Source organism: Apiospora kogelbergensis (genome assembly GCF_038363985.1).
Source record: "Apiospora kogelbergensis strain CBS 113332 chromosome Unknown utg000006l_segment0_segment0, whole genome shotgun sequence".
NCBI classification, from domain to species: domain Eukaryota; kingdom Fungi; phylum Ascomycota; class Sordariomycetes; order Amphisphaeriales; family Apiosporaceae; genus Apiospora; species Apiospora kogelbergensis.
The window spans coordinates 585,253-608,765 of record NW_027117423.1 but is presented as its reverse complement, the minus strand read 5'-3'; the positions used below and the strand labels follow the sequence as shown (position 1 = coordinate 608,765).

Sequence of the window (23,513 nt, the reverse complement as noted above, 5' to 3'; positions counted from 1 at the left end):
GGCCTTGCAACTATGGCAAACGAAACCCAATCGATACATTTCTGGATACGAGCCCTGTATTAGCACATGAACGGCTCCATACTTCTATGACATAATACCTCAATTTTAATAATCTTCTTCTCTTGGACTCCTTGACCTACACGTGCGATGTGCCACTTACTGAACGTCTGTTCACATGCTGACACTGACTGCTATTTTCGTAGATCATTATCGAGTTTTCCTGTTGAGTTGTCAACTCGATATCGAACCGAAAAGAAAACGTTTGTGACAAGACCAATCACGTGGAGGCCCAGGCCGTGAAATCATACTTGATCAACATCGATTGATACGTCTTATTGTACCGCCCTCTCACTACATACTAAGCGCCCCGCCCCCTGGCTGACTCATCAACCAAGCCCGACACGACACACCCAACACGCCATCCCATCATCACCAGTCCTTCTCCACCCGCCACTGGTCCCCGATCTTGTACCGCCCTAGGTCGCAGTCGCGGTGCCCCCACTTGCGCGCGAACACGTTGCGCCCGGCCTCGGTCAGCACCTGCACCGCCTCCTCGAACCCGGCCGGGTCGTAGTAGAACGGGTCCTCGCGCCCGCCGCGCTGCGCCCACTGCCACGTGTTGCGCCCGCGCTGCCCGCCGTGCTTGTAGTGGAACATATTGTCCGCCTCGCGCCGCAGCTGCCACCAGTAGTCGGTCGGCAGGCTCATGTTCAGGGGCTCGTGGGGGAAGGGCACGTCGCGTTTTTGGAGAGGCGTGGCAGAGTCCGATGAAGATGATATGCCCGCGACGACTTCTTCTTCAGGGTTTCTGCCGGCGTCGGTTCTGCGTTCCGATCCCGGCGGCGGCGGGTTCGGGTCCGTGAACCGCGGCACCACGCCCGGGTCCCGGTACAGCGCGCGCAGGTCGTCGAACACGGAGGCCGTGTCGGTGACGACGCCGGCGTCGGCCGGTTCCACAGTCCACCCGTCCATGGCGAAGCGCGAGTACGCGTCGCAGTCCGTCATGTAGTAGGGGATGAAGGTGTCCCAGCCGCCGATGGCCTCGAGCGCCTTCGGGTTCTGCAGCGTCAGGTGGTCGTAGGCGAAGAAGCGCGCCGCCCAGCGCGGCTGCGGGGGTGGCGGCGAGGGCGAGGGCGAGGGCGACGAGGAGAACGCCGAGAAGAAGTTGTTCTTCTTCTTTTCTCGGCTTTCAACGGGTCCAGGGTTGGTTTTGTCGCCCGAGTCGGCGGCCTTGTTGCTATCGGGACGGATGGTCTGCTGCAGCGTCTCGAGACACAGGGTGTAGAGCGACTTGTATCCCGGCTCCCCCGCCGGCGCCGTGAGCCCCGGGACGCCCGCCTCGTGCGAGAGCGCGACGACGTCCATGTGGCTCCAGAAATAGTAGGGCCAGGCGTGCTCGTAGGACAGGGCGAGGTAGAAGTTCTGCAGCTGGGCGAAGGAGAGGAGGACGGGGGTCTGGACGACGCGGACGCCGAGCACCCGCGTCAGCTGCGTGTGGTTGAGGAAGCGCGGGTTCTGCAGGCCCAGCAGCCCCCGCGCGTTGGCCTGCTGCGCCCCCGTGTTCTCCACCACGTACAACTGCTCCGCCGGCCAGCCCGCCGTCAGGTACGACACCACCGCCTGCAGCAGCATCGGCCAGTTGCGCGTGAAGCCGATGAGCAGCGGCGGGGCGACCTCGAGGCCGGCGTAGGCCCGCCAAGCGTCCTTCTCGGGGACGTTGTAAGCCGGGATGGGCGGGGGCGCCGTCGTTTGCGACAGCAGGGGAACGGATCGCGGATTGGCGGCACGGCGAACGTCGGGTCTGGTTTGTACTTGATTGGAGGCGGGCCATCTTTTTCCGTGTTGCCCTTCTGTCTATCCGGAGACCACGGCGACACGAGATATGGGCGGATTGATGCCAGCTGGAAGGACGGCCGAACAACCAGGGCCACCGTGCATAGTAGGAGGACTATGCCACCCAGCAACACCTTCCATCGAGGTATTAGATGCATCGCTCCGTGCTGTATGAGGATCCAGTCAGGGCCAAAGAGGGGTGGGTAGTCTTACCACGGCAGACGGACGCAGGGTCATTCGCGCTTTAAAGGGAACCATCAGTCGCTTTTGTTCCCTCAAAGTTGACAGGACTGGTGCTCAGTGCAGAGTTCCACGCGTGGGATGTCGGACTCGGGGCGCTTAGGTGGGAGGATAGGGTTGATGGAGGAAATTGGGTTGGGTAAGAAGTCGGGCAGTCATCATCGGTCGTCCAAAGCGGCTAGCAGTCGTTACACAGTCCGCATTCAATGCGCCGATTAGGCGGCCTTGCCAGAGGGAAGAAGCGCCGTGTGAGATTGGCCAGCTTGGGGTAAATTTGGTCAGCACAGAAAACATGAGGAGGGGGTCACAACAATCGAGCTTTCCCCCGCCTCGCGAGCGACCACACAACAATCACCACGTCTCCGGTTGCCGCAGGATGACAAGGCAAGCTTGACATGTACAGAATGCAGAGGCGACTTGCTCTATGCCCAATCGTGATTGTTCTACATCGTGTCGATAGACCTGTTACCCGAGCATTGCCGCACGAAGCGGGAAGATCGAGGACGGTGATACACGGACGCTGCATGGTGACCCGGCTACGGGCAATAGCACCCCCCACGATGGAAGGACTGAAGGGGGATTAAAACAATCAGGTGGAACCTGTGTAACAAGCTTTCGTTGGAAATCGGCATCGAGATGAACAGTAAGATGAATGAATGCTGGATGATTTGCCCGGGTGTCCAAGCCCTCGGTCAGTGTGTGCTAGACGAGGCGTTACCGTTGAGGCCAACACCAAGCTTCCGTATTCTAGTCAAGCCACCCCATTTCCTTCCACAGACGCTAGAGATGGTAGATTACGGGTACGTGGTAGACTGTTTACCTAATTTGTTTTCCCTCGTTGAATGCCAAGGAGACGATAGACAGAAGTCGTCTCACTACCCGCATCCAAACGACAGGCCAGTAGACCATAATGTCAGCGTTCACTTCCGGTCTTGAATGAAGAAACCCCCTATAACTACACCCAGGATGTAAGACGAGCGAGCAGAAGTCTCAAGCACCCCTCTCCCCCTCTTGCTTGCGCGAGCGCGCCATCCCCCGGGCGGCACATGCGTGGTGGGCCAGGCCTCCAAGTAAGTGAAGCGACAGTGGCCGGTGCAAGGATGGAGTTGGGGTTGTTGCGTCTGTTAATCAACTGCGAGCCTGCTGTACTCGCCGGGGGTCGACGCGGTCCATGTCAGCGATGAAGGCCTTTCCCCTACAAGTGATAGTCAAAACCGCCCAGGCGTCAGGACTCTGCAATCACCCCTCAATAACATTCTGGGACCCCAAACCTGTATAGCGACTATCCATCCGAGTCATCCGAATCGTCAGACCAAGGCTGGTCTTCCAAGAAAGGCAATGTCCAGTCCTCGGGCTCCCAATTTATTCTGTCACCAGGGCTGTCACCTAGAGATCCCTATCGAGATTGTTTCCATTCTCTGGGGCAATCTCGCGCCAGTGGGGCAACGGGGCAACAGTATTGTAAAAGACAGTACTGGCGAAGGTAGCGTCTTCACTTTCCCATATGGCCACATAGTTCAGTGGCTGGCTCGCCATCGAAGATCAGGGTGAACGACTCTTCGGGCAGGTCCGGGTGTTCTACCACCCAGCGCGCAATAGTGGGCATCATCTCGGCACCAGTGAAGCTCTTCGGCTCATGGGTGACAGTTTGATGTCCACATGCCGTATCAGGATCATTTGTTCCAGCTAACTGGAATATGTTCCTCCATATGTGGGCGCGTCTGGTCAGGCGCAACCTCGGGTTCTCGCGGATGAAGGGCAGAAGACCAAGTGCATGGCACTCAGAGAATGGTACTGACGGGCGATCTTCCTCCATAACAACCTGACGCATGTGAATGCGCGCGTTGGGGACGGAGCGGATGAAGCGAATGCAAGCCGCCGCAGCCGAGAATCTGTAATTGAAGCCTGTGTCCCTCGGACGTCGAAATTTGCGGTACAGGAGCTGCCGATGCCGAACAGTATCATCCTCATCTTCTGGGATGTTCCACGGCTCATGGGGCATACTCAGGACACGTCTGGCACGAGACAGCCACGTCTGATCCAGGCTGCCGGGGAGGCTGGTGTCAAGAATAGTGCACAACGATGAGGTGATGAAGTCGCGCAAGACTGACCGCGCCTCACCAAAGGCGTTCTCATCCCTAATACGCAATGCTTCCCACGGAAGAGAGACGATTTGTCGCCACCCCCGATGTGGCATTGGCTGGAAGAAGGGACACGGAATGTCTCAACGACATACCGAAGATGGGGAAACTTGGAAGCCATCTGTTCCATGGTCTCGGGAGAAATGCGGCCACGCGCTTGATGGAGCAGCTCAGCCTCGGTGACATTTTCCTGCCAGCTATCTTGTACGAGCTGCGATTGGCGTGGGCCCGTTAGACATATTACTGTGGTTCTAATGCTGTCGGCTGTGTTCTAGGCTGTGGTCCTGGAAAAGCATGGATGCTTCGGCATGGTTCTTGCCTTGACTCAATGGCATATTCGACTAGGTGACCAGGCGAAGGAGTGGAAGAGCACCTGCGCGGCTGGCTCCGACGTACATCGCCGGCGCGAGCTGGCTGAGGGCAAGTTACGAGCCCTGTCCAACAAGTTCGCACACCTAGTCCATGGGCAGAAGCACGGGGACTATGACGTCCAAAGTCACCATCCGCGGGTTGCCAGACGGCCTCGCCGTCTTATCGCAGTGTCCGCTTGCACAGGGGGACACTTGTCCGATTGAGACACAATCGAGAGCGTAATGCGACATGAAGGTGGAATAATAGGAGCCAACGCGCAAGTTCAAGAAAGCGACAGCGACGAGCCGCACTTTGGCGGAGACGTCGACAGTGCCAGACATGTTGTCTAGAAGCGGTGGTTTCTGGTTGGCTCTTTTGTACCGCCGCGCCAGCCGGACCCCGATTGTATAACTATCGTTATGTTATGTTATGACCGGCGTTCCTGGGCTGGCGCTCGTTCCCCTCTGATTGTCCAACTTGCCCGCCGCGGGTGCCATCACCTCAACGCCCATCGGCTACAGGTCTCGACACGAAATTACGCACTGCAAGCCAACTGGGGCAAGCGGAACACGAGACGGACAGACGTAGGGCTCGAGGAGAGCGCGCGACGCATGGTACCGGTTGTGTTCGAACAGCAGGCCCGCGAGAGCAAATCGGCCGTTCAGCAGAGCCGCGCCGCCATCGACGCCCAGCTCGAGATGGTTGCCCAGGGGGTCCAATCTTCCAATTGCCAAGGATCGGTCTTTCTTGCGGTCTTTGGGGATACCGTTGAGGTGAAGAAGAAGGCATATGCGTGGTTCGTCGTGATAGCCCGCGACTTGGTTGAAAACAGGGCGTGGGAATGGAAGTGAATGCTATATCTGGGTGCATGCTCGATAATGCCGACCAATGTGAAATCATACCCCTCCACCATGAGATGCGATTCGACATCTCCCCTTCTTTCCTGCAGCGATGACCTCGCTCGTAGGTGATGTTTGGACAGGATCTGCGCTCGGTCTTTTACCCCGCGCCAAATTGACCAGCGACGACCGCGACGACCCCGCCTCGAACTTCGGTGTGAAGCAATGAAAGGGTTAGGTAGTCGCCCCAAATCCCACCAACCTCCAGATACAATTTCATGCCGATCGTCATCTTCTCACCACCATTCAGCTGGGTGGGCGGGCCAGAAGGCGGGCTCCCAACTCCGACACCGCAAGACCGGCCAGTCACGCCACCACCGATCCGACCCGCAAAGCTCCCGCCGTCGTCGACGACGCGGTCAACTAGCCATGTCTGATTGGCGTATGCAGATCCCGAGAATGACGAGGAGATGCCAATGCTCAGTTGACTATCACTTTTCAATAGCGTCTGAGACTAAAGAATCTTCAACTCATCCTTATCAGACGACTCACTCAATCAAGACACCCGCATCCCCGCCAACTGTCCATTCTCCTGCACCCCAGGACGCCACATGTCGAGATGTGGACTCCGTACCAAAGCGCACGCATCATTAGCAGCATGAGCAGGTATGTAGTACGTGCATAACGACTTACAAGCTCCGCATGGTCACTGCCGATCCTTTTTCTTTGCTCCTGGTGGTCCAGTCTCCTTCACAAGTGACTCTGGGTCATCTGCTGGTGCAGCGTAACGCGAGCCCCAGAAGGAGGATGGCTTTTCTGCAGCGGTCTGGGCTAGCAACTTTCAACAGTTCCGTCTCCGCTGGGCAATGCATATGGAGTGAGTAGTCTCAACGTGCAACATCGCCTCGCTCTTCAGAGTTGGCAGGTGTCGTTAGGTAGGCGACGGTGTGACCGCCCCGACATATGGCAGCATCGACTGGGTACAGGGTGCTGCAGAAAGCGGCAACCCATCAGCCTGTGGAGGCTGATCACTTCCCTATCTCGCAGCCATCACTTGGCGCTTTGTGGTGCATGCTGACCTGTACATATGTAACCCCCAACTCTATTGTAGCTGGAAATGCTACGGTGGCAGGTCCGATTTCATTCCCCGGGTTATTGCCCAGATCACCGTCGCAACCGACCGAAGGGCCGAACGGATCATGAGCGTGTATTGAGTCTCCAGATGTGGTACGGGCGAATGACCCCTTGGTCAATCTACCACTTACTAAACTTAGCCCTTGTGGCTGGGCGAAGGGTCTTGCAGATACGCAGTTCCATGTTGGAGAACTGGTCCGTTGATCTCTTTATCTTCCTTGATGGGGGCGACGGCTCGAGATCTTCAAGCCGGGATCTACCCTTGAAGAGTCGCCGTATGGGGGCGCTGGCCCCCGCATGACTTCAACATCTTGGGAATCTTTATGGTTGCCGCGGCTCGTGACGTGAAATGTCTTGAATGTAGGTTGAGCAAGGAGATAAGAAATGGGATGGAGGGAGGGGTACAGGGGTGCAAAGGAGCCTCTGGGCCTTTCTCCGGACCGAAAGTGACAATACGATATATCAGAGTAGAAATCCCATGCGACATGTGCCGCAAATGAATGGGAAAAGTAATCGGCGCGACTTTACTTGAATGCGCTGTGCTGTGTTGTACGGGCGTGCTGTATGTGGCGTAGAAGCCAAAATGGCGAGTCAAGGTCCTACGTTATCAAGGTTATGTGATCAACAAACACATGACCCTCGTGAGTTTGTGAAGCCATTGTTCGACGCAGGTCGTACGTTCAATTCCTATAGCTGCGACGATCGTGAGTCTGGACTGTGGATGGTCCTGTAGAAGGAACTCCACTTCTCATATTGCCCGCCAGCGACTTGATATGCACAGGGCTGTACATACGGATATGGTGAGTGCGCAGCAGCAGCAGCCCAGTGGAGTAACTTCGGCGGATGCTACCCGGCCTTCAATGTGTGTCGCGTCGGAGTTTCCGGACGTACTTCCCTTCGCATTGTTGTAAGATACCAAAGAAGGAAAATAGATAAAAAGAAAGAGAAAAAAGAACAACGAAATACAAACAACAAGGCGATGCGATGTGGGCTTTAGAAGCGGTCAATGGTTGGTATGGTTGGGAATAGTGAGGCTTTCATGAAGTATGTAGGCGTCGCGAATCCACTCCAGATCAATTCCGGGAGGGTCCCGACTCCCCCATGGGCGGATCCCACACTGGAAGAGTGGTCTTGGGAGATCTATCTCCAAGACTTTCTGGGGGTGGATGAGCAACCATGTGGACTCGATGCTCCTTGTGTTGCCATGAGGCCGGAAAAACCAAACAGTCCCCGGTCGCTATTGAGTTATGACTCCTCGCCGACACGAGCGGAAAGAGAAGAAAAACTTTGGTGATGACTGCATTTTCGGGTTTCGCGGAGTGTTTCCTTGACCCATACTCATGGTCGTCACCGCTTCTTGCCCGACGTTGCACACCTCGCTCAGTACGCTTCAGAGCAGCAGCAACATCGAAATCGGTGCCGCATCGGCGAGGGCTAATTGTCGGAAATGACGGGCGCAGGAAACGACGAAAAAGAACAACTTCAGACGACACAAGAACCACCCGAACCGCTGTTTGTCAAGCTGACTGCATGCGGTAATAATATCTTGTTTGCGCCATCCAAGCGAAAGACATGCTTACTTGTAGTTGGTCACAGCTTGTCGGTTGGTGATGAAATCATGCACATAATGAATGGGCGAGATAACACCCCCCGGGCAGGAGGTAAGCAGGCAGGAGGGAAAACATGTACAATCCTGCATGCCGCAGCAACATTATCATCAGGTTCGTGACCAAACCATTCGTTTCCCACGTCTATGAATGGTCGTCCACGTAAGACGCAAAAGAGCATTATTGCATTGACGAATCTGGCGAGCGCTTCGCCACACAGCAACGGTAATAGTTACATCATCAATTCTGATGATGACCAATATTATGTACGACTTGTTGCTGCTGCTGTTCTGAGTGCGAGTGAAAGAATGTCGCGTCGCTACACAATCCGATAGCGGGCACCGAACGCCCTAAAAACCCCACCAGCACGCTTGTATTGACCGGGTTTTGATAGTGGTGGTGGTGCGCTTCGGTAGTTGGAGGGCAGATGATCGACGCCGGCGCTGGCTGCTTGCCGCGCAGGCCCAAACCTTGAATCAGATGCAAAATCCAATTGGGGACTGGGTTGGGTTGGATTGGATCCTCGCCCAGGATACCTCAGGTACTTCGTCTCATCACGGCACCACCACCTCTCGCGCGGCGCATGGACTAGGGTAGATGGATGTTGGGACGGATGGGACCAAGGCCCAAGGGGGCATTTCCCGGAAAGAAAAGAAAGCTTGTTGAATCAATGCTCGTGTTGTTGTTGTTTCTGGTCATGGCCGTCAGTCACGTCACGTCACGCAAAGGAGATTTACGTTTCTTTGCCCAATCTGACACATAGATAAGATGCGGCTCCTGCGGCGGCAGATAGGGAGCACAGAAGCGAGGGGGATGATGACATGAACATGCCTCGTTTCTCGGAATGGGTGATGCGAAGCGAGCGTGTCGCATTCACCCGTTCCTCTGCACCGCCCTGGCCCCCAAGAGAAATAGATTGCCAAATTGATGTGATAAATGCCAAAATATAGGCAATCATTACCGTAGAGTGTGCACCCCCAAGCCAAGACTCTGGCAGGAAGCATCTGAAGATAGGAGAACCAAATGAGCTAGCTTATGCAGATACGCAGGTACTTTGCTTTTTTCCCTTTCGTCCACCTACCGAGCCTGTCCCAACCCAGACGTCCGCACTTACGTAGGCGATGAGGCGGATCCACGCCGGGTTGAGATGGCCGTTACCGACTTACAAGCACATCAAATACGTGCTAGGTCTGGTTTCCACGTCAAGCGCGAAGGAAGGCGAGCAGCGAGCTCTGGTCGTGACAACAACTCGGATGGAGTGGGAAGTACTCGAAGGGTATTCTTCGACGGGGGCGCCTGTCCGGCTAGACTAGGAACCCAAAAGTGGAGAGAGCAACTGGAGCCCTCGCCGGTTTTCTAAGGCTTCTAGGGGACCTTGGGGGACGACCTACACACCTGCAGCGCCCGACGCCGTGTGATTGGGCCATTGGGCACAAAGCTGCCGAAACAAAGGAGAAAAAAAATACTTCATTCAAGCATGCAACTTAGTCAGTCAGTAAGCAAGGTAGGGAGCAACGCAGAGCTGCTGCTGCAGCACACTCGAATGTTTATTTACTACCACCTAGGTACTAGTCAGCCAGCCAGTAGCCAGTAGAAGCTATGTCAGTCAGTCTGCATGCATTACATATTACTCGGGGATTGTCAGATATGGTATATTAGAAATAATCGGCGCATGCATCTGCGTCTCCAGGGGGGGCTGTTCGTATGACATCCTGCATTGCTCGCTTGCTTCCATCTTTATATAAGTCGCCCAAGTAGCACCCGCCGACACACCCCCCTCTACGAACTCCATCCCATCCCCCTCCAACACCAGTCAGAACTCGTCAAAAAATACTTCAAGACCCCCCATGACCCATACTCTCTCGGAAAGAATAGGTTCATGCTTGTATTAAAACCCTGCCACTCTCGCCCATCCTCGACCTGGCAAACCACCTCTTCACTGTCCTCCTGAATCCATATATTCCACCGGCCCATACAATTCCTGACTCACGTTACATCCTACGTCCTGGGTCGACGAAGAAGGCAATCCCAACCGAGCACCAGATCACGGCACAAAAGCTTCGCCTGTGGCATTACTACCCTATATCGCACATAGGGCTGAGACGGGGAACAATTAGAGGCGAAGCAAGAGAAGGAGAAAGAGAAAGAAGCAGTATCACACAGCAGGATGCCGCGATTCTCCAGTAGATCGTCATCGGTTTCGGCCTACGACGACATCGACGCCATTACGCCATGCCCACTCCCGGCACCCACCCCCAAGACAGCAACTCCCTCCTCAAAAACCCCCGCCAGTCTCTCCACGTCCTCCTCATACACGACCACCACCACCAACCACCACAGCGACGTGGAAGCCGAGGACATGGCGAGGCAAAGCCGACGCAGCAGCAACAGCAGCAGCCACCACCATCGGCGGATCCTGGGCATGGCCATCACGCATGGCAGCACGCGGTCGCCCTCGCCGACCAACTCGCTGGCGCTGAGCGAGACGGCCTGCGAGGAGGACCTGGACACCTTCGTCAGCCGGCGCCGCGACTCGATCCGCGCGCTCGAGCAGGGCGCCGGCGGCGACCCGGAGCGGCTGTGGAGGCGCATGCTCGAGCTGCAGCAGGCGTACGGGTGCTACAACTCGGCGCGGATGAGCGCCGCGCTCGAGTCGGGCGATGCTAGTCTGCTGCTACGACGTAAGTTTGACTCCCCCCCTTCTCTCCCGTGGTTTTGGAAATATACAGAGAGAAGACTTGTTGGGCATGTATGTATGCGGTGGTGCGTGCGTACGTACATGCATTGGCATGCATGCGACCTGTCTCAAATCTCGATTGTTCATGACAAGACAAGATCTGGTTGGCTAACGTCGAACGAACGCCTGGCGACACAACAGCTTCAAAAGCCTGCTTGAACCTCCTGAACGAGAACATGATCCTGCTCCCCGATGACGCGGACTACATGCTCAGGGACCACAACACGCCTGCGACTTCTTCTGGGCATTCGACGAGTCACTAAGCTGGCTGATGGATATTAACTGGCCCACGACCGGCGAAGATTGATTACCTCAATCTTGGAATAACTTATTTTTCTTCTCCATTCTTCTTCAGGCGGATGGATGGGCGTTACAGGATCAAAGCACAAGCAAGCGTGGGGCATTGGTTGGAATCTATGTAGTATGTACCCGCATGGAGGGGAGTTTACAGGGCATCAAAACAATTGGAATCTTTTTATTATTATTGTTGGGCGACAGACTGGGAATGATCGGATGAGGGAAACTAGGAAAGCGATGATACCCCCTTTAACCTAGCTAGCGTTGCAATCCAGCGGTGGCAGGTGGTACTTGACACACCACTTTTTGAATTCCAGGTTGCTTTCTGCTTGTCGTTCTTTCAGGTGTTTGGTGGCAGGTATTTTAGTTGACTGTTTCCCTGCGCTAGGTAATCCGCTAGGTACTCCGCTGGGCAGGCTTTCCCGGACTTCTTAGCGCCCCGGGCAGCTTTGGGCGCGCAACGTGGCGCACCCGACATGTCGAATTCCTTGGCTAAACAAGTTCGTGTGTGTGTGTGTGGGCATTAATTAATCTTGCTAACAAGAGATCCGTTGCACGTCAGAACCTGATCCCGCACAGCCCATCTTGGCCCTCGACCAAGATCTGCTTGTCGCTGCATGGATTCGTAAGAAGGTGGCTGATGGTTGAGTATTCAGCGCTTGGCCAGCACCAATAGCGCATACGGTGAATGTACATCTTTGCTTGGGGGCTGCTGCCAAGACAAGCCTGCGGTCCCAGGAGCTGCTGACGTCGAGTGCCGAAACGATTGGTTCTCAATACGGCAACCAGGTGCAGCTTCGCCGAGTACATGCAAACTACCTGGCCACGTGTAGGCTACATTGTATATACTTTTATCATGTTTGGCTTCTTTTCCTCTCTTCTCCCATCTGTGGGCGGTGAATGCATCTTCTGGCCCCTCCAGGACGAAGGGAAAGACCCGGTACGGCCCTAATGTTGGTCCCAGCGGCGGATAGAATAATATCTTTCACGATACTTGAGGATATCGGTTGAAAACGGGCAAACGGGAGACCATACCATGCCGGGTCCTCACTTGATTGCGCCAATCGTGTACTCTAAGTTTGATCTGGCACCGCAAAACCAGGTCCCAGTGGTCTTGAAGGCGTCTTTGTATTGGTTGGGCTTTCATGTATGTGGAGTTCAGGAATCTGGATCGTTCCATCCATTCATTGATGCCGCCTCGCTTGCTCTCTCGACCCGACCCAACCGTCCGAACCAGCCCTACGTGCAGGTACTTACAGGAAGGAGGGCACATCGTGCATGGGGCTCTCGGTGTTATTAGTCATCGCTGGCCAGACACCGCAGCGCATTCTCCAGCGTCTGGACGCACTGGGCCCGGTACTGCGCCGCGAGGCGCTGGTTGGCGCTGAGCCCCTCGGTGGGGACCTCAACCTCCTCGAGCACGTCGAGGTCGGCGGCGAGCTTGGAGCCGAGGGCCTGCACGATGCGGTCCTTGACGGGCGGCGCGATGCGGCCCGTCATGATGTCGTCCATGGTGGCCGTGTCCTGGAAGCTGTCGGCCTCGCCCGCGGCCGCCGCGGCGCCGCGCGTGATGGCCTCGTACAGGCTCGTCACCAGCGAGTCCTGGATGTGCGCGAACTGCGGCACCATGGCCCCGACGCAGTCGTCGCTCATCAGCCGCTTCGACCGGCCCACCACCGACGTCGGGTCCGTCAGCGGCCGCAGCGACACGAGGTGCGTCCCCGCCAGGTCGTCGTCGTCGGTCGCTTTGGTCCGCACGTGGACGTAGTCGTTGTGGAGGTACTCGGTCTCGGGCAAGACAAAGCCGTAGCCAAGAAGCAGCTCCGCGTTCGTTTTCATGCCGTAGTTCTATATGAAAATACCTCCCATGTAAGTGATCGTGGGTGCCAAGATCATCGACATATCATGGCATCCAATGTACCCGACAGGTATGAAAAGGGATGGGTCACCTACGTTGAAAACTTGACTGCCGGACTCGCACGCCTGGCCCGAAATCAGCCTGCATAGAAGCGTCTCGCTATCCGTCCTCCACGCCGTCCTGGCGACCGGCGAGTGATTCCCGACGTCGTAGAGCGGCAGCAAGACGGAGAAGTCGTCGATCTCGCACGGGAGGGCCAGCGCGTCCGCATCGGGGATGATCAGCGACGGGCGGAAGCTGCGGCTCGTGAAGATGGCGTAGGCCCAGAGGTACAGCGGCCGCGTGTAGCCCGGGTCGCGATCGGCGGGCAGCAGCTTGGCGGCCTGCTTGTACTCCTTCTTGAGGGTGGCCTTGATCTCCTGGACGGCGACGTAGGCGTTGGTCCCGACCAGGAACTCGACGTCGTCGGCCGGCCAGAGCGCCGGCAGCATGCCGGCCACGTGCTCGGGCTGCGGCAGCGTGCGCAGGTAGGGCCACCAGGCCGACGCGGCGCCCCGCAGGTACTCCCGCATCAGCACGAAGCGGCCGACGACGTGCGGCGGGACCTCGCGCAGGAACTCGGCGGGGAACCATGCCGTCGTCGACTCCGGCGTGGCCGTCTCGAAGCTCTGGTGCTTGGTGCTGGGGAAGTCGGGATGGCCGCAGATGGCGTTCAGGTACGACAGGCTCCGGGAGATGGGCAGGGTCACGACGGACTCGCCCACATTCAGGGTGCAGCCGTCCTTGACGCGGAAGGAGCCTTTGGTCACGGCGTCGTGGTAGACCTCGACCGACGGGTGCAGGCAGCCCCCGGCCTCCTCCACCCATTGGATGAGGGCGTCGGACCGCTCCTTTGGTGTAGTCATCGCTCCTGGCGGCCCGTCTTGGTGGGGTTTCCGTATGAAGTTTTGAAATCCCCGTTGTGTTGCGTGGCCCGCATCCAATATCAACCGTAAATATGCGCAAAAATAGATTGATCCCTCCTCTGCTCGGCCCAGATTGGCGCGCTCTTGATATCCAAATTGCTGTATGTTGCCGTAGATTGGCTATTATGTTTGCGTGAGACCAGGAAAAAAATGCGGGCGCCCGCCGCCATGAAATTTAGTGAGTGACGTGACCCCGCTGTCCGACGTCAAAAGCGATCTACAAACCAACAGCATGTCGATTACCTTGATGGGCAACTGATTTGTGCAATTACTTTTTTCAAAGCAACGTTTTATGCGTGAAGAGACGCATATACAAACCCGCTGCGGAAGATACAAGTCTTGTGAGACCAGTGCCCATCGGCGAGGCTCGTTTTCGACGTCTGTGATTGTCGTCATCAAGGTAATGCGGGTCACGTATTCACCAGTGATTTATTGCCTTGAAATGCGACTAGTCAAAGGGTAGAACAACAGACCTGGTGGGCATATCCAATCCCTGCCGCCGACAATTACGAGCGTCATGGCCGTGAGCTGGGATAGCTGCCCTCTGGATCATGGCCAGGTACGCGACGCGGAGCTCGAGGTCGTTCTCGAACTGGCCAAAGACCTTGTCGCGCAGCATCTGAACCGATAGGCTCGGCGCCCAGTCCAAGCGCTGCTCGAGCTCTCACGTCAGCCTGGCCCGTCCCCTGTATCATGTGTACATCCCAAGTTGCTTGCATCTTTCTTTTCCTATCCATCCTCTCTCTCTCTCTCTCTCTCTCTCTCTCTCTCTCCCGCCAAGGAATTCGGTTCAAACGAGACGAAGCAGCCCAGCAATCACCCCGCCACAGCAAGCAAAGGAGAATAGAACGCACGGGAAAACTCACGATGCCAACTCGCCGCCGCCCCTCTCAACACCAAATGCCCCCCACCCGGTCCGCGTACCGGGTCGCGCAATGCAAAGCCAGGAACCCGCCAAAGATCCCGCCGCAGATGACGACCTAACTCCTCCTCCCCTCGGGCGCCCAACCCGGCGAAGTGAGCGCGGAGCCCCTCGATATCGTCGACGATCTGCGCAAAGGCGTAGGGCTTGGTTCGCGGAGCTCCGGCCGCGGCCCCGGTAATCGAACGAGAGGACGCGGTAGCAGCGACGGCCGCCGCCGCTGCCGCCACCCGAGGGATCCGCCGGAGAAGGCGGGTGGGCTGTAGGCTTGGAAGTCGGAGCCGTGACCGCCTGTTGGTTTGGTTGCGGGTGCATGACCGCTGTGTATGTAAGCCTACGTACATAGCTACATAGTCCCCTTTCTCTTTCCCCCTGGTGGTAGACGGTGCGCCGTCGGCTGCCGGCTGCCGTCTGAACCCTAGGGTGGACAGGGAGAGCGGGGCCACACAGCCAGGCAAGGCAGTGCAGAGTGTCACTCTCACCCACGCCGCGGCCGCCATGCAACGTGGTGAACCAGCGGGCGCGTCCGCAGGGCCCGCGATCCGGTAGGCGAGGCGGGCGCCGTTGATCTCTACGAGCTGCACATCACCACCGTCATCTGCCGTGTTTGCCTTCCTTCTTCTTGCAACAAGCAGGCACGCATCGGTCGAGAGAGCCTCGATACGGAAGCGAGGTGAGTTAGCAAAAGGTAGTAACATCTAGAGCGCCCCCCTTCCGCGTGGCATCCAACACTAACACCTCACCTACCTGCCCAAGTGGGTTATCAGATTCAAGCGAGGCAAGCCAACACAAGTCAGTCAATCCGTCCGTCCGTCCATTGAACCGCATCTACCCAGGTCCCACTCAACTCCAGGAGGAAAGGGTCCTTGGCCTGGACCAAGCCAATGCGGAATTGCACCCGCAACATTGTGTCTACCATTTCACCAAACCAATAGTCACCATTTCCATCTCCATGCATGCATGCCAAAAGCCAGCCGGGTGTCGCTTTTTGGTCGTCGTTTACCCAGAATAGAAGGTTCACGTGTGCCAGGTTGGCGGAGATTAGTGCGTCGGGCAGACCCGACGACTGGGCACGATGGCGTGCTCAACTCCGATTGCGTGTGGCTGGACAGCGATACGACCAGGGACTTCCTGCCCACACTTGGCGTCGGACTTTGCACCGCTGGGCCGCTGGGCCGCGGTCTTTCCAACCTTGGAGCCGCGGCTCGTTCTTCTCATATATATATAAGTGCATATTCCTATTTTTATCTGCATGCAATGCAGGGCCATTATCGACGGGAAAAAAGAGAAGCATTCGTAGGCGGCTTGGACGCTTGGCATTCTATGGGGACCCGTAAATGCAGGAAAAAAGGAAGAAACAAGCATCTTGTCTCGGGTTGATGACGCTGCAACCGACCTGACAACCCATATGCAACCACACGGCACGGAAAACATAACAAGGATTCGAATCTCTTTTATCATAATCGCAATGTCTCGCTAGACGAACCACGCCTCCCTCTTTTTATCCTTCGCTATCCTACATCTCGGCCGGTATCGTCTTTCCCAAGCTACTCACAGAAAATCGAGCTCAATGGATCCCCAACCGTCATTCCCGTTGACATAATTCATTACAGAATTCTCGTCCGGCATGACACCGTCGCCGCCAACGCCACCGCTGTCACACCCCACGTCCGTACCGCCCATGCTCACCGACGGCGTCCTCCCGCGCATGTTTGCCACGGGCAGTTGCTGCTGCTGCTGCTGCTGCTGCTGCTGCTGCTGTTGCTGCTGCTGTTGCTGTTGCTGTTGCTGTGGCTGTGGCTGATGTTGTTGGGAAGCGGACCCATCCGGATCCCTGTCGTCCTCGGTTACATCAAGGAAGCGGTAACACGACGCCTTGCCCAATGCGTCCTGCATGAGGGCCAGATAGGCTGACAGGATAGGCCGCATCATGTCCTGGTACGAGGTCGGCGTCGTCGACCTCGGCGGCGCCGTCGAAACACTGTTGAGTAATCCGAGGAACTGCCGGAGGATTTGGACGCCTCGACGCGCGCTGGTCCACCCGTCGGGAAAAGCGTCCAGGATGGTCGTGAGGACGACGACGTCTTCCCGGGCGGCAAAGGGAACCATGCCCCCCGCGTTAATCCCCGCACCCGCGCCCGCCACGCTACTCTCGGGGCTGCCGCAGTAGAACGAGGCCACGAAGCTGCGAAGGAGCACGAGGCCCACGGGCAAGAGACGGCACAGCGTGACGCGGTTGAGGGGTAGCTGGCGTTGATGAAAGAGAGCCGATGTCGACTGCAGGTGCTTCTGCGCGAACCGCAACAGCTCAGCCTTGGAAACGACCCCACCTCCGTTTGCGCCGCCCTCATTTCCGCGGCTTGCACCGCTGCCGCCGTTGTTGTTCGGCGGCGAGTTGAAGTGCGATGGGTAGTAGAGCAGCAGCAACAGGTAATAGTAGCGCGCGCTCAACCAGGTGATGGAGTTGTGGATGGGCACGTTGTCGGGTTCGAGCGGGGAGACGAGGCAGCCATTGCTGTACCAGTTCTCGATGTCGGCACGCATCTCCTGCAGAATGGCGCGGCGATCAGCGTGGGTGAGCGAGCTGACCTCAGCCTGGCGGCGGAAGTGGACGTGGCGCAGGATGCGGTCCTCCATCTGCCGCAGCTGGATGACGTGCCGGCTCGTCTGCAGGATGGTGGCAAAGTGCGACCGTTCTGCGGATGCAAACTCCTCCACCGTCAGCCCCGGCAAAGGTACGTCCATGTTCTCGTCGGTCAGGGCCACCGGTAAGCCCAACGACGTCGCCATCATCCGATCCAGCACGTATATGCTCCAGAAAAGGCGGTGTCGCAATTCGATCGCCGTCGCCGATAGGGTTGCTTCGTCCGAGGCTCGTCGTGATAAGCCCAGTAACATCGCCTGCCGCGAAACGATTCCCACGATGGACCAGGCCGACGCGCCAGCCGGGTCGAAGAGGGAGTAAAGCGCCAAGAGGACGAGGATCTGTATGGACTCGATGCTCTCCCGGCAGAGGCATTCTTGGATAATATCTGAGTATGCCACGTCGAATCGTAGGGCAGTGTCGTCGGGTATCTGTCCAGCGCGCTGCAATGTCGTACAGCCGATAGCCATGATGAGGTATAGTAATGTCGAGTCGGCGTCCCGCCGCCGCTGGGCGAAGTCGCCAAAGACCTCAAGATCGTGAAGGATCTTGTTTCGGTCCACGAAAGGATAGGCGCGGTTGACGTTCCGGAAGTAGGCGTCGACGAAGCGCCGTGCCGCCGCGTCGGGCGGTAGGCGCTGCGCCGTCAACGTAGAAGATGTGACTGACCGGGCATCGCTGTAGCTCCCCACCGAGCCGTGGATGTTAGAATGGTGTTCGGGCGACGAAGCCGGTTGGCTGTTGTTCATGTTGACTTCAATGGTACTTTGCGTATGGTCCATCATAAGGTGATCGTCGTGCATAGGCGGTATTTGATGATGGTGATGCTGTTGCTGTTGCTGTTGCTGTTGCTGTTGCTGCTGCTGCTGCTGCTGAGCCTGTCGCGCTGCCGCCAGCGACATGGCTGACGGAGCTGGGCTTTGGCCATTCTGAGAAAGCGATGGTGACGTCCCTTGTAGTAGTAGGAGTTCGCTAAGGTCAGTACCCGTCTCGACCGACTCAATGCCGGCTGGACCTAGGGGAAGGGCGTCGTTGATGAAGCGCGACAGCCATTCGACGCGGGCCCGGAGATGATGAACCTGGGCATTGGTTGACGAAGCCGGGGTGGAAAAGGAGCAGCGCTGGCCGGCACTAGCACACAGCGAGCACACAGGGAAAGTCCGCGAGCACTTCTTCTTGAAGGAGCGACAGCGGTCACATGCCGGGATGGATTTGGAGGAAGACGCTGATGCTGGCGGAGGCACACCGGTAGTGGGCTTGTTGTGGTAACTGTCGCCCGACCCCCCGATTGGCGGTGTCGCTATGCCTCCGACGGCCGATCTTGGCTGCTCATGTGCTAGGGACGGAGGTGGCATAGGCGAAGGGGTGTCTTCAATCTTGAATGACGGATCTGTCCGACTGACGCGAAAACGATGAAGTGACGACTTCAGATCGCTTGTGGACATACTCTTTGAGCTCCGTGGTTGTTTTTTTGGGGGTGGGGGTAGGGGTATCAGTTATCCGTCTCCGCGATCCGGTTCACTTCTTACTTGTTTTCTTGTCGCTCACGGAAGCCGGATCTTTTCACAGCACAATGGATCCTTCTGCTCTCTTCATCGCTCTTCATAAAGTTTGGGGGAATCCCACGAGACCGGTAAGCAGGTGGAGAGCATGGCCTGTCTGCTATTGCTTTGTTTTGGGCATGGGCGCGCACGTCAGGCGAATGAATGGCTGGACAATCGAGTAAGCCCCCCAGGATTTGCTACAGGTTTCTGCCCCAGAGAAAGCATTGAGCTGTCGGAAAGGCCAATTCAGGGAGCTCCGTCTTTTACATACCGACCCATCTTTCCCATGCCGCCCCAGCGCGACCCTCGGGGCCGATTCCACCGCTGCTCCATGTATGTGGCTGAATCGCTGTTCTGCCGTACAAGAGTAGGCAGCAGTCGGCATGAATCGAGGCGTGGTCTTTTGGGATCTGGGCGAGAGGTGAATAGTAAGTATGGCTATTAGGTTGAATGGAATCTTCAGCCGTTGGAGACCGTTGGAGGGCATTTGACCGTCGATGTCATCGGCTAGCTGTCCGATGCTGAAATCAATTCTTCCCAACACCGCTCGTGGGTAGCATGGCATGAAAGCATGGCAGGGCTCACCTAATGGCCCTGCCAGATGGGCCCCCAGCGCAAAGGGTCTAGCTGTCGGGATGAACCCCGACGCACTGCGGGTCGTGCTAAAACCGAAGCTGTCGGATGATGATGATAGCATGGGCAGCATAGCGGCCAGAAGGGTGGCCCGCTAGCCCCAAAGTCAAAAGTGTCACCATCCACTACCCCAACCCAAACGCCACAGCGTGTTATTGTCTCGTCAGGTGGTCGGTGGTGCGCTGTTCTTGTTCCTGATTTGACTCATTCCCTTCCACCGATCTGGGGGAATCTTCCATCTTCGACCTGGACGCAGCTTTGCCAGGGTGCAGCACAACCTTGTGTTTCGGTCTCAGCGACGCACGTCAAGGCGACTTGCATGGGCATACGTGGACGGGCACGCCGAACGTCGATATATTGCTTGTGCAGTAGCACTCTAGTCGCCTCAGAGGCAGCTGACCGCCACGCACACCTGAAGCTGTTTGAGATTCGATCAGCTGCCCTCAAGGGCCAGCCAGGTATGGCATAGCGAAGCCCATGCTAGTAAGGAACGAACGCTTCGTGTCACCACGACAGTAGACGGCACGGCGTCAAACTCCTTGCATTGTAGGGCCGATCCTTGATTGCCGAAAGAACGGGGTTTGGTGGTCGCCAGAGCTTGCCGGATCTCACTAGCGCCGATGCACACAAGAAGCTGCTGGCCTTCCGAGTCCATATTCGTCAATGAAATGTCATGGGCGTCAAGAAGCATGCGGCCGCAGAACCGTGGCCGAAGGCTCAATCTGCCGTCAACATGATTTCAGAATCAAGGCCTTCTGACTTGGTGGACAAAGCGACCAAACGATGACACGATCAGCGACCCCAGAAATAGCCGGGCGGATCGCGCCGTTTCTTCGTTTGAAGCTGCAACGGCAGGCTACTCATACGGGCCGACTGTGTTCTGCCTGCGATCGGATCATCGACGGCCACGCAGGAGAAAAAAGACGAAAGCGTATGTTTGCAGGTCCTGGCCAAGACCGGAGTTTCCCAAGTAGGCCGCCATCGAATGATCAACTTGTTTTTGGTAAATGAGACATGCGCTAGAACATGGCAACTGAAGAAGGTGCGCTGCGGGGAAGGAACGCTAACTTCGCATGGCATCTCAGCTTTCCGGCACGTCCTGCCTAACCCGCATAGCCCATCAGGACATCCCAGGCCGCTCTTTTCCAGGCATTGCCTGCTCATGACTTCCATCCGGTCTTCTCGATGATTCCAATGCTTCCATCTATCTCTTCTTTGCATGTTGTCTTGGATTGGACGTGCAGAGGTAGATGGAGAGTTTGAGCATCTCAAGTGGCGGGAGTGGCATCCGACAGGCTCTCCACCATCGGAAGATGCCTGCCTACCGTCAGCGGCACCCTTGCACCCTGACCTGCGACAAGACTCATCTAGAAGAGGAGCCTTGAGCGATTGTCTGATCGGAATTGATAGGGGTAGACTGACAAAATGCACTTTGAGTCGCACTCCTCACAACATCTGCGGTGCCAACACGAAGGTTTCCAAGGAGTAAGCGCATCATGCGACGACCTCGACGACATTGACGTCCTCGCGCCGACAGGCCTCTCCCTGCGCGAGTCCCGACCAACAGACCTTCGACGTTAACATGTCCCGCGCGCCCACATCGCGACGTCCCACCCTTCACGGGCGTTCCGCCTTTCGAGCATGCACCACCCGTCGCCTGGCTCTGTTCTGGCCTTCGACACCACGACGCACGTCCCCAGCCCAGTAAGGCGGCCCTGACCACGTTGGTTGTCGGCTGAGCAATTGTCAAATCCTGGTGCTTCTCCCCTGGGCTCACTGTGTTCACATTGGACAACAGTACCACCCAGCTCAAGCAAAGGGCAAACGGGAGGCCTAGATTGGAGGAAAGTCCATCAGACATTTGCTCGAGAGCCAACGAAATCCAGGCTTGCGCGAATTCGAGTCCAACCATCCGACGACACGGATATCGTTCATTGCGCTTCGACTGCATGAGCTTCCTACGGAAAGACGGAAGTCACAGCGCCCAGTCCAACTGTATTTTGCCAGCACCCGAATTGAGGCATTGCATCCCCACTGCACACTGTCGCCGGCGGCCACGAGCGGCGCCGCATGCAACCGAGACTGATATTCTTAGCATGCGCCCCTCTGAACAGGTTTGTGATACTGATAAAAGAAAGAAGGCCGGAAGTCTTAAGAATTACAGGAAACAAACGACTGCGAGATTTATGATACAGAAATAAACACAGCTGGTGTTGTTGGTTGCTTGTGAACGTGGGACACGAGGTCGTCAAAAAGAACAAAAGTTTAGGTCTGCCTGGGGGTCGAACCCAGAATCTCCTGATAACCGGTAATCGTAGTCAGACGCCTTGCCATTGGGCCAACAGACCGTGTGTGTGTGTGTGCTAGTGTGTTGGCAAGTGCCGCTTACTATAAGCTAAATCGCTATGAAGTTCATGGTGGGTAACTAATGGTTTGATTCGCTCGTCCAGATTTTGGGAGTCATCTGTTATACAAGGTTTTCATCCCTGTTTTGTTAAAAGCTCGGCATCAAACCTAGTGAGAAAGAACCCCCCTCCCTTCACTATCTTAGCCAAGGCAGTAGACAGATGTCAAGACGTGTAAGTTGCAACAAGCCTTGTGCTTATGATTCCAAAGATGCTACAATATCTAATCATTTCGAGACTTGTGAAAGCGCAGCAGCAGAATTGACTCCTATAGATTGGATAAAAATAATGATGGCGGCCTCCGGATAATGCGCAAGCCCTCTCAACCTTCAAGTGGCCAAAAGACTGACATGAAAGGGTACCCGGACATCCCCTCCTGCAGATCTTCAGTCGACTGACACGGCGGCAAGAAGGAGGAGGGGAAATTAGGAGCTGGAGCCTTGGGGGTACACAGCTAGGCAAAACTCCCTAGAATAATACCAGTATCTGGAGATTATATAAGGCTGTGAGATAAATTCTTGTAGATAAATGTATGTGCAATATATACAGGCTGAACTCAGACAGGTTGTTCCATTTACTAGAACATCTCGACGACGTTGTTGCCCATGGTGTTGTAGATTACCATGTATTATATTAATACATTACCACGAAGTCCAAATTCGAGTTTAAACCCTTCCGTGGCAATTATCAATAATGCGGCAGAACACGTGAGTTAGTTATTAAGTTACACGCAGCTGTCATAATCTGCATTATAGAGGTGCTATTAACGCTTCAACGGCAAGGTTATGTTACGACTGCGCTGTATTAGAATAAGTTCCCAATACTGAACCGTATATCCGTGTGGCTTCATATTGGTGTCAGAAGACAGTCAGTCATCACGTCCGAAGAGGTCCTTGGCTATTAATACTTATTCTATTCCGTAAGTACTCGTAGCAGAATAGCAATTCAACATAAATGTCGTGTTCTCCGTCAGACTTTCCTCCCTCCCAACCTCTAGGCCGATGGATTGTTGGCCTTGCGATAGGAGCAAACCTAAATAGGCTTGCGTTGGTACTTGATTACGTCATTGCGGTACTGTCAGACGAAAGCCAGGAGATACTGGCGCGAGATGACGAGGAGCATGTCTTGCATGGCGATGCGCTTATCACTGGTGTTTACCATCACGCCGCCCTCATTCGTCAAGATGAAACCTCGGCTGCGGAAAGGCAAGAAGTGGAACTCCAAGGCATTGGAGACCTGGCAAGGCAGAGCATATGTTTCCTTAAGCCTTTGGTTTTTTTAAGTCCCATCATGATACCATTGTATTTATGATTCACCAGCGTTAGTGCTTCGTTGACAGCCCAACATCGAATCGAAAGAAAAA

General features: G+C 56.0%; 8 protein-coding genes across 8 annotated transcripts; 3 read left to right on the top strand and 5 right to left on the bottom strand.

Annotated features, from left to right (window-relative positions):
* Window positions 1-429: 429 nt before the first annotated feature.
* PG998_008995 (uncharacterized protein) lies at window positions 430-2,070 on the bottom strand (the record flags this gene model as incomplete). Its single annotated transcript, XM_066875811.1, has 2 exons — window positions 430-1,801; window positions 2,057-2,070. The coding sequence occupies 2 exons, from the start codon at window positions 2,068-2,070 to the stop codon at window positions 430-432; spliced, it is 1,386 nt and encodes a 461-aa protein (XP_066727967.1).
* Window positions 2,071-3,565: 1,495 nt separating this feature from the next.
* Window positions 3,566-4,344, bottom strand: PG998_008994 (uncharacterized protein; the record flags this gene model as incomplete). Its single annotated transcript, XM_066875810.1, has 2 exons — window positions 3,566-4,211; window positions 4,310-4,344. 2 exons carry the CDS (start codon window positions 4,342-4,344, stop codon window positions 3,566-3,568), a joined length of 681 nt encoding a protein of 226 aa, XP_066727966.1.
* A 178-nt stretch (window positions 4,345-4,522) lies between these two features.
* Window positions 4,523-5,416, top strand: PG998_008993 (uncharacterized protein; the record flags this gene model as incomplete). The annotated part of the gene is made up of 2 exons (XM_066875809.1): window positions 4,523-4,753; window positions 5,087-5,416. 2 exons carry the CDS (start codon window positions 4,523-4,525, stop codon window positions 5,414-5,416), a joined length of 561 nt encoding a protein of 186 aa, XP_066727965.1.
* A 100-nt stretch (window positions 5,417-5,516) lies between these two features.
* Window positions 5,517-5,831, top strand: PG998_008992 (uncharacterized protein; the record flags this gene model as incomplete). Its single annotated transcript, XM_066875808.1, has 2 exons — window positions 5,517-5,621; window positions 5,673-5,831. 2 exons carry the CDS (start codon window positions 5,517-5,519, stop codon window positions 5,829-5,831), a joined length of 264 nt encoding a protein of 87 aa, XP_066727964.1.
* A 4,481-nt stretch (window positions 5,832-10,312) lies between these two features.
* Window positions 10,313-11,145, top strand: PG998_008991 (uncharacterized protein; the record flags this gene model as incomplete). The annotated part of the gene is made up of 2 exons (XM_066875807.1): window positions 10,313-10,826; window positions 11,024-11,145. 2 exons carry the CDS (start codon window positions 10,313-10,315, stop codon window positions 11,143-11,145), a joined length of 636 nt encoding a protein of 211 aa, XP_066727963.1.
* A 1,330-nt stretch (window positions 11,146-12,475) lies between these two features.
* On the bottom strand, window positions 12,476-13,942 carry PG998_008990 (SET domain-containing protein; the record flags this gene model as incomplete). Its single annotated transcript, XM_066875806.1, has 2 exons — window positions 12,476-13,027; window positions 13,133-13,942. The coding sequence occupies 2 exons, from the start codon at window positions 13,940-13,942 to the stop codon at window positions 12,476-12,478; spliced, it is 1,362 nt and encodes a 453-aa protein (XP_066727962.1).
* A 508-nt stretch (window positions 13,943-14,450) lies between these two features.
* PG998_008989 (uncharacterized protein) lies at window positions 14,451-15,622 on the bottom strand (the record flags this gene model as incomplete). Its single annotated transcript, XM_066875805.1, has 3 exons — window positions 14,451-14,654; window positions 14,927-15,215; window positions 15,267-15,622. The coding sequence occupies 3 exons, from the start codon at window positions 15,620-15,622 to the stop codon at window positions 14,451-14,453; spliced, it is 849 nt and encodes a 282-aa protein (XP_066727961.1).
* An 853-nt stretch (window positions 15,623-16,475) lies between these two features.
* Window positions 16,476-19,013, bottom strand: PG998_008988 (uncharacterized protein; the record flags this gene model as incomplete). Its single annotated transcript, XM_066875804.1, has 1 exon — window positions 16,476-19,013. One exon carries the CDS (start codon window positions 19,011-19,013, stop codon window positions 16,476-16,478), a length of 2,538 nt encoding a protein of 845 aa, XP_066727960.1.
* Window positions 19,014-23,513: the final 4,500 nt, after the last annotated feature.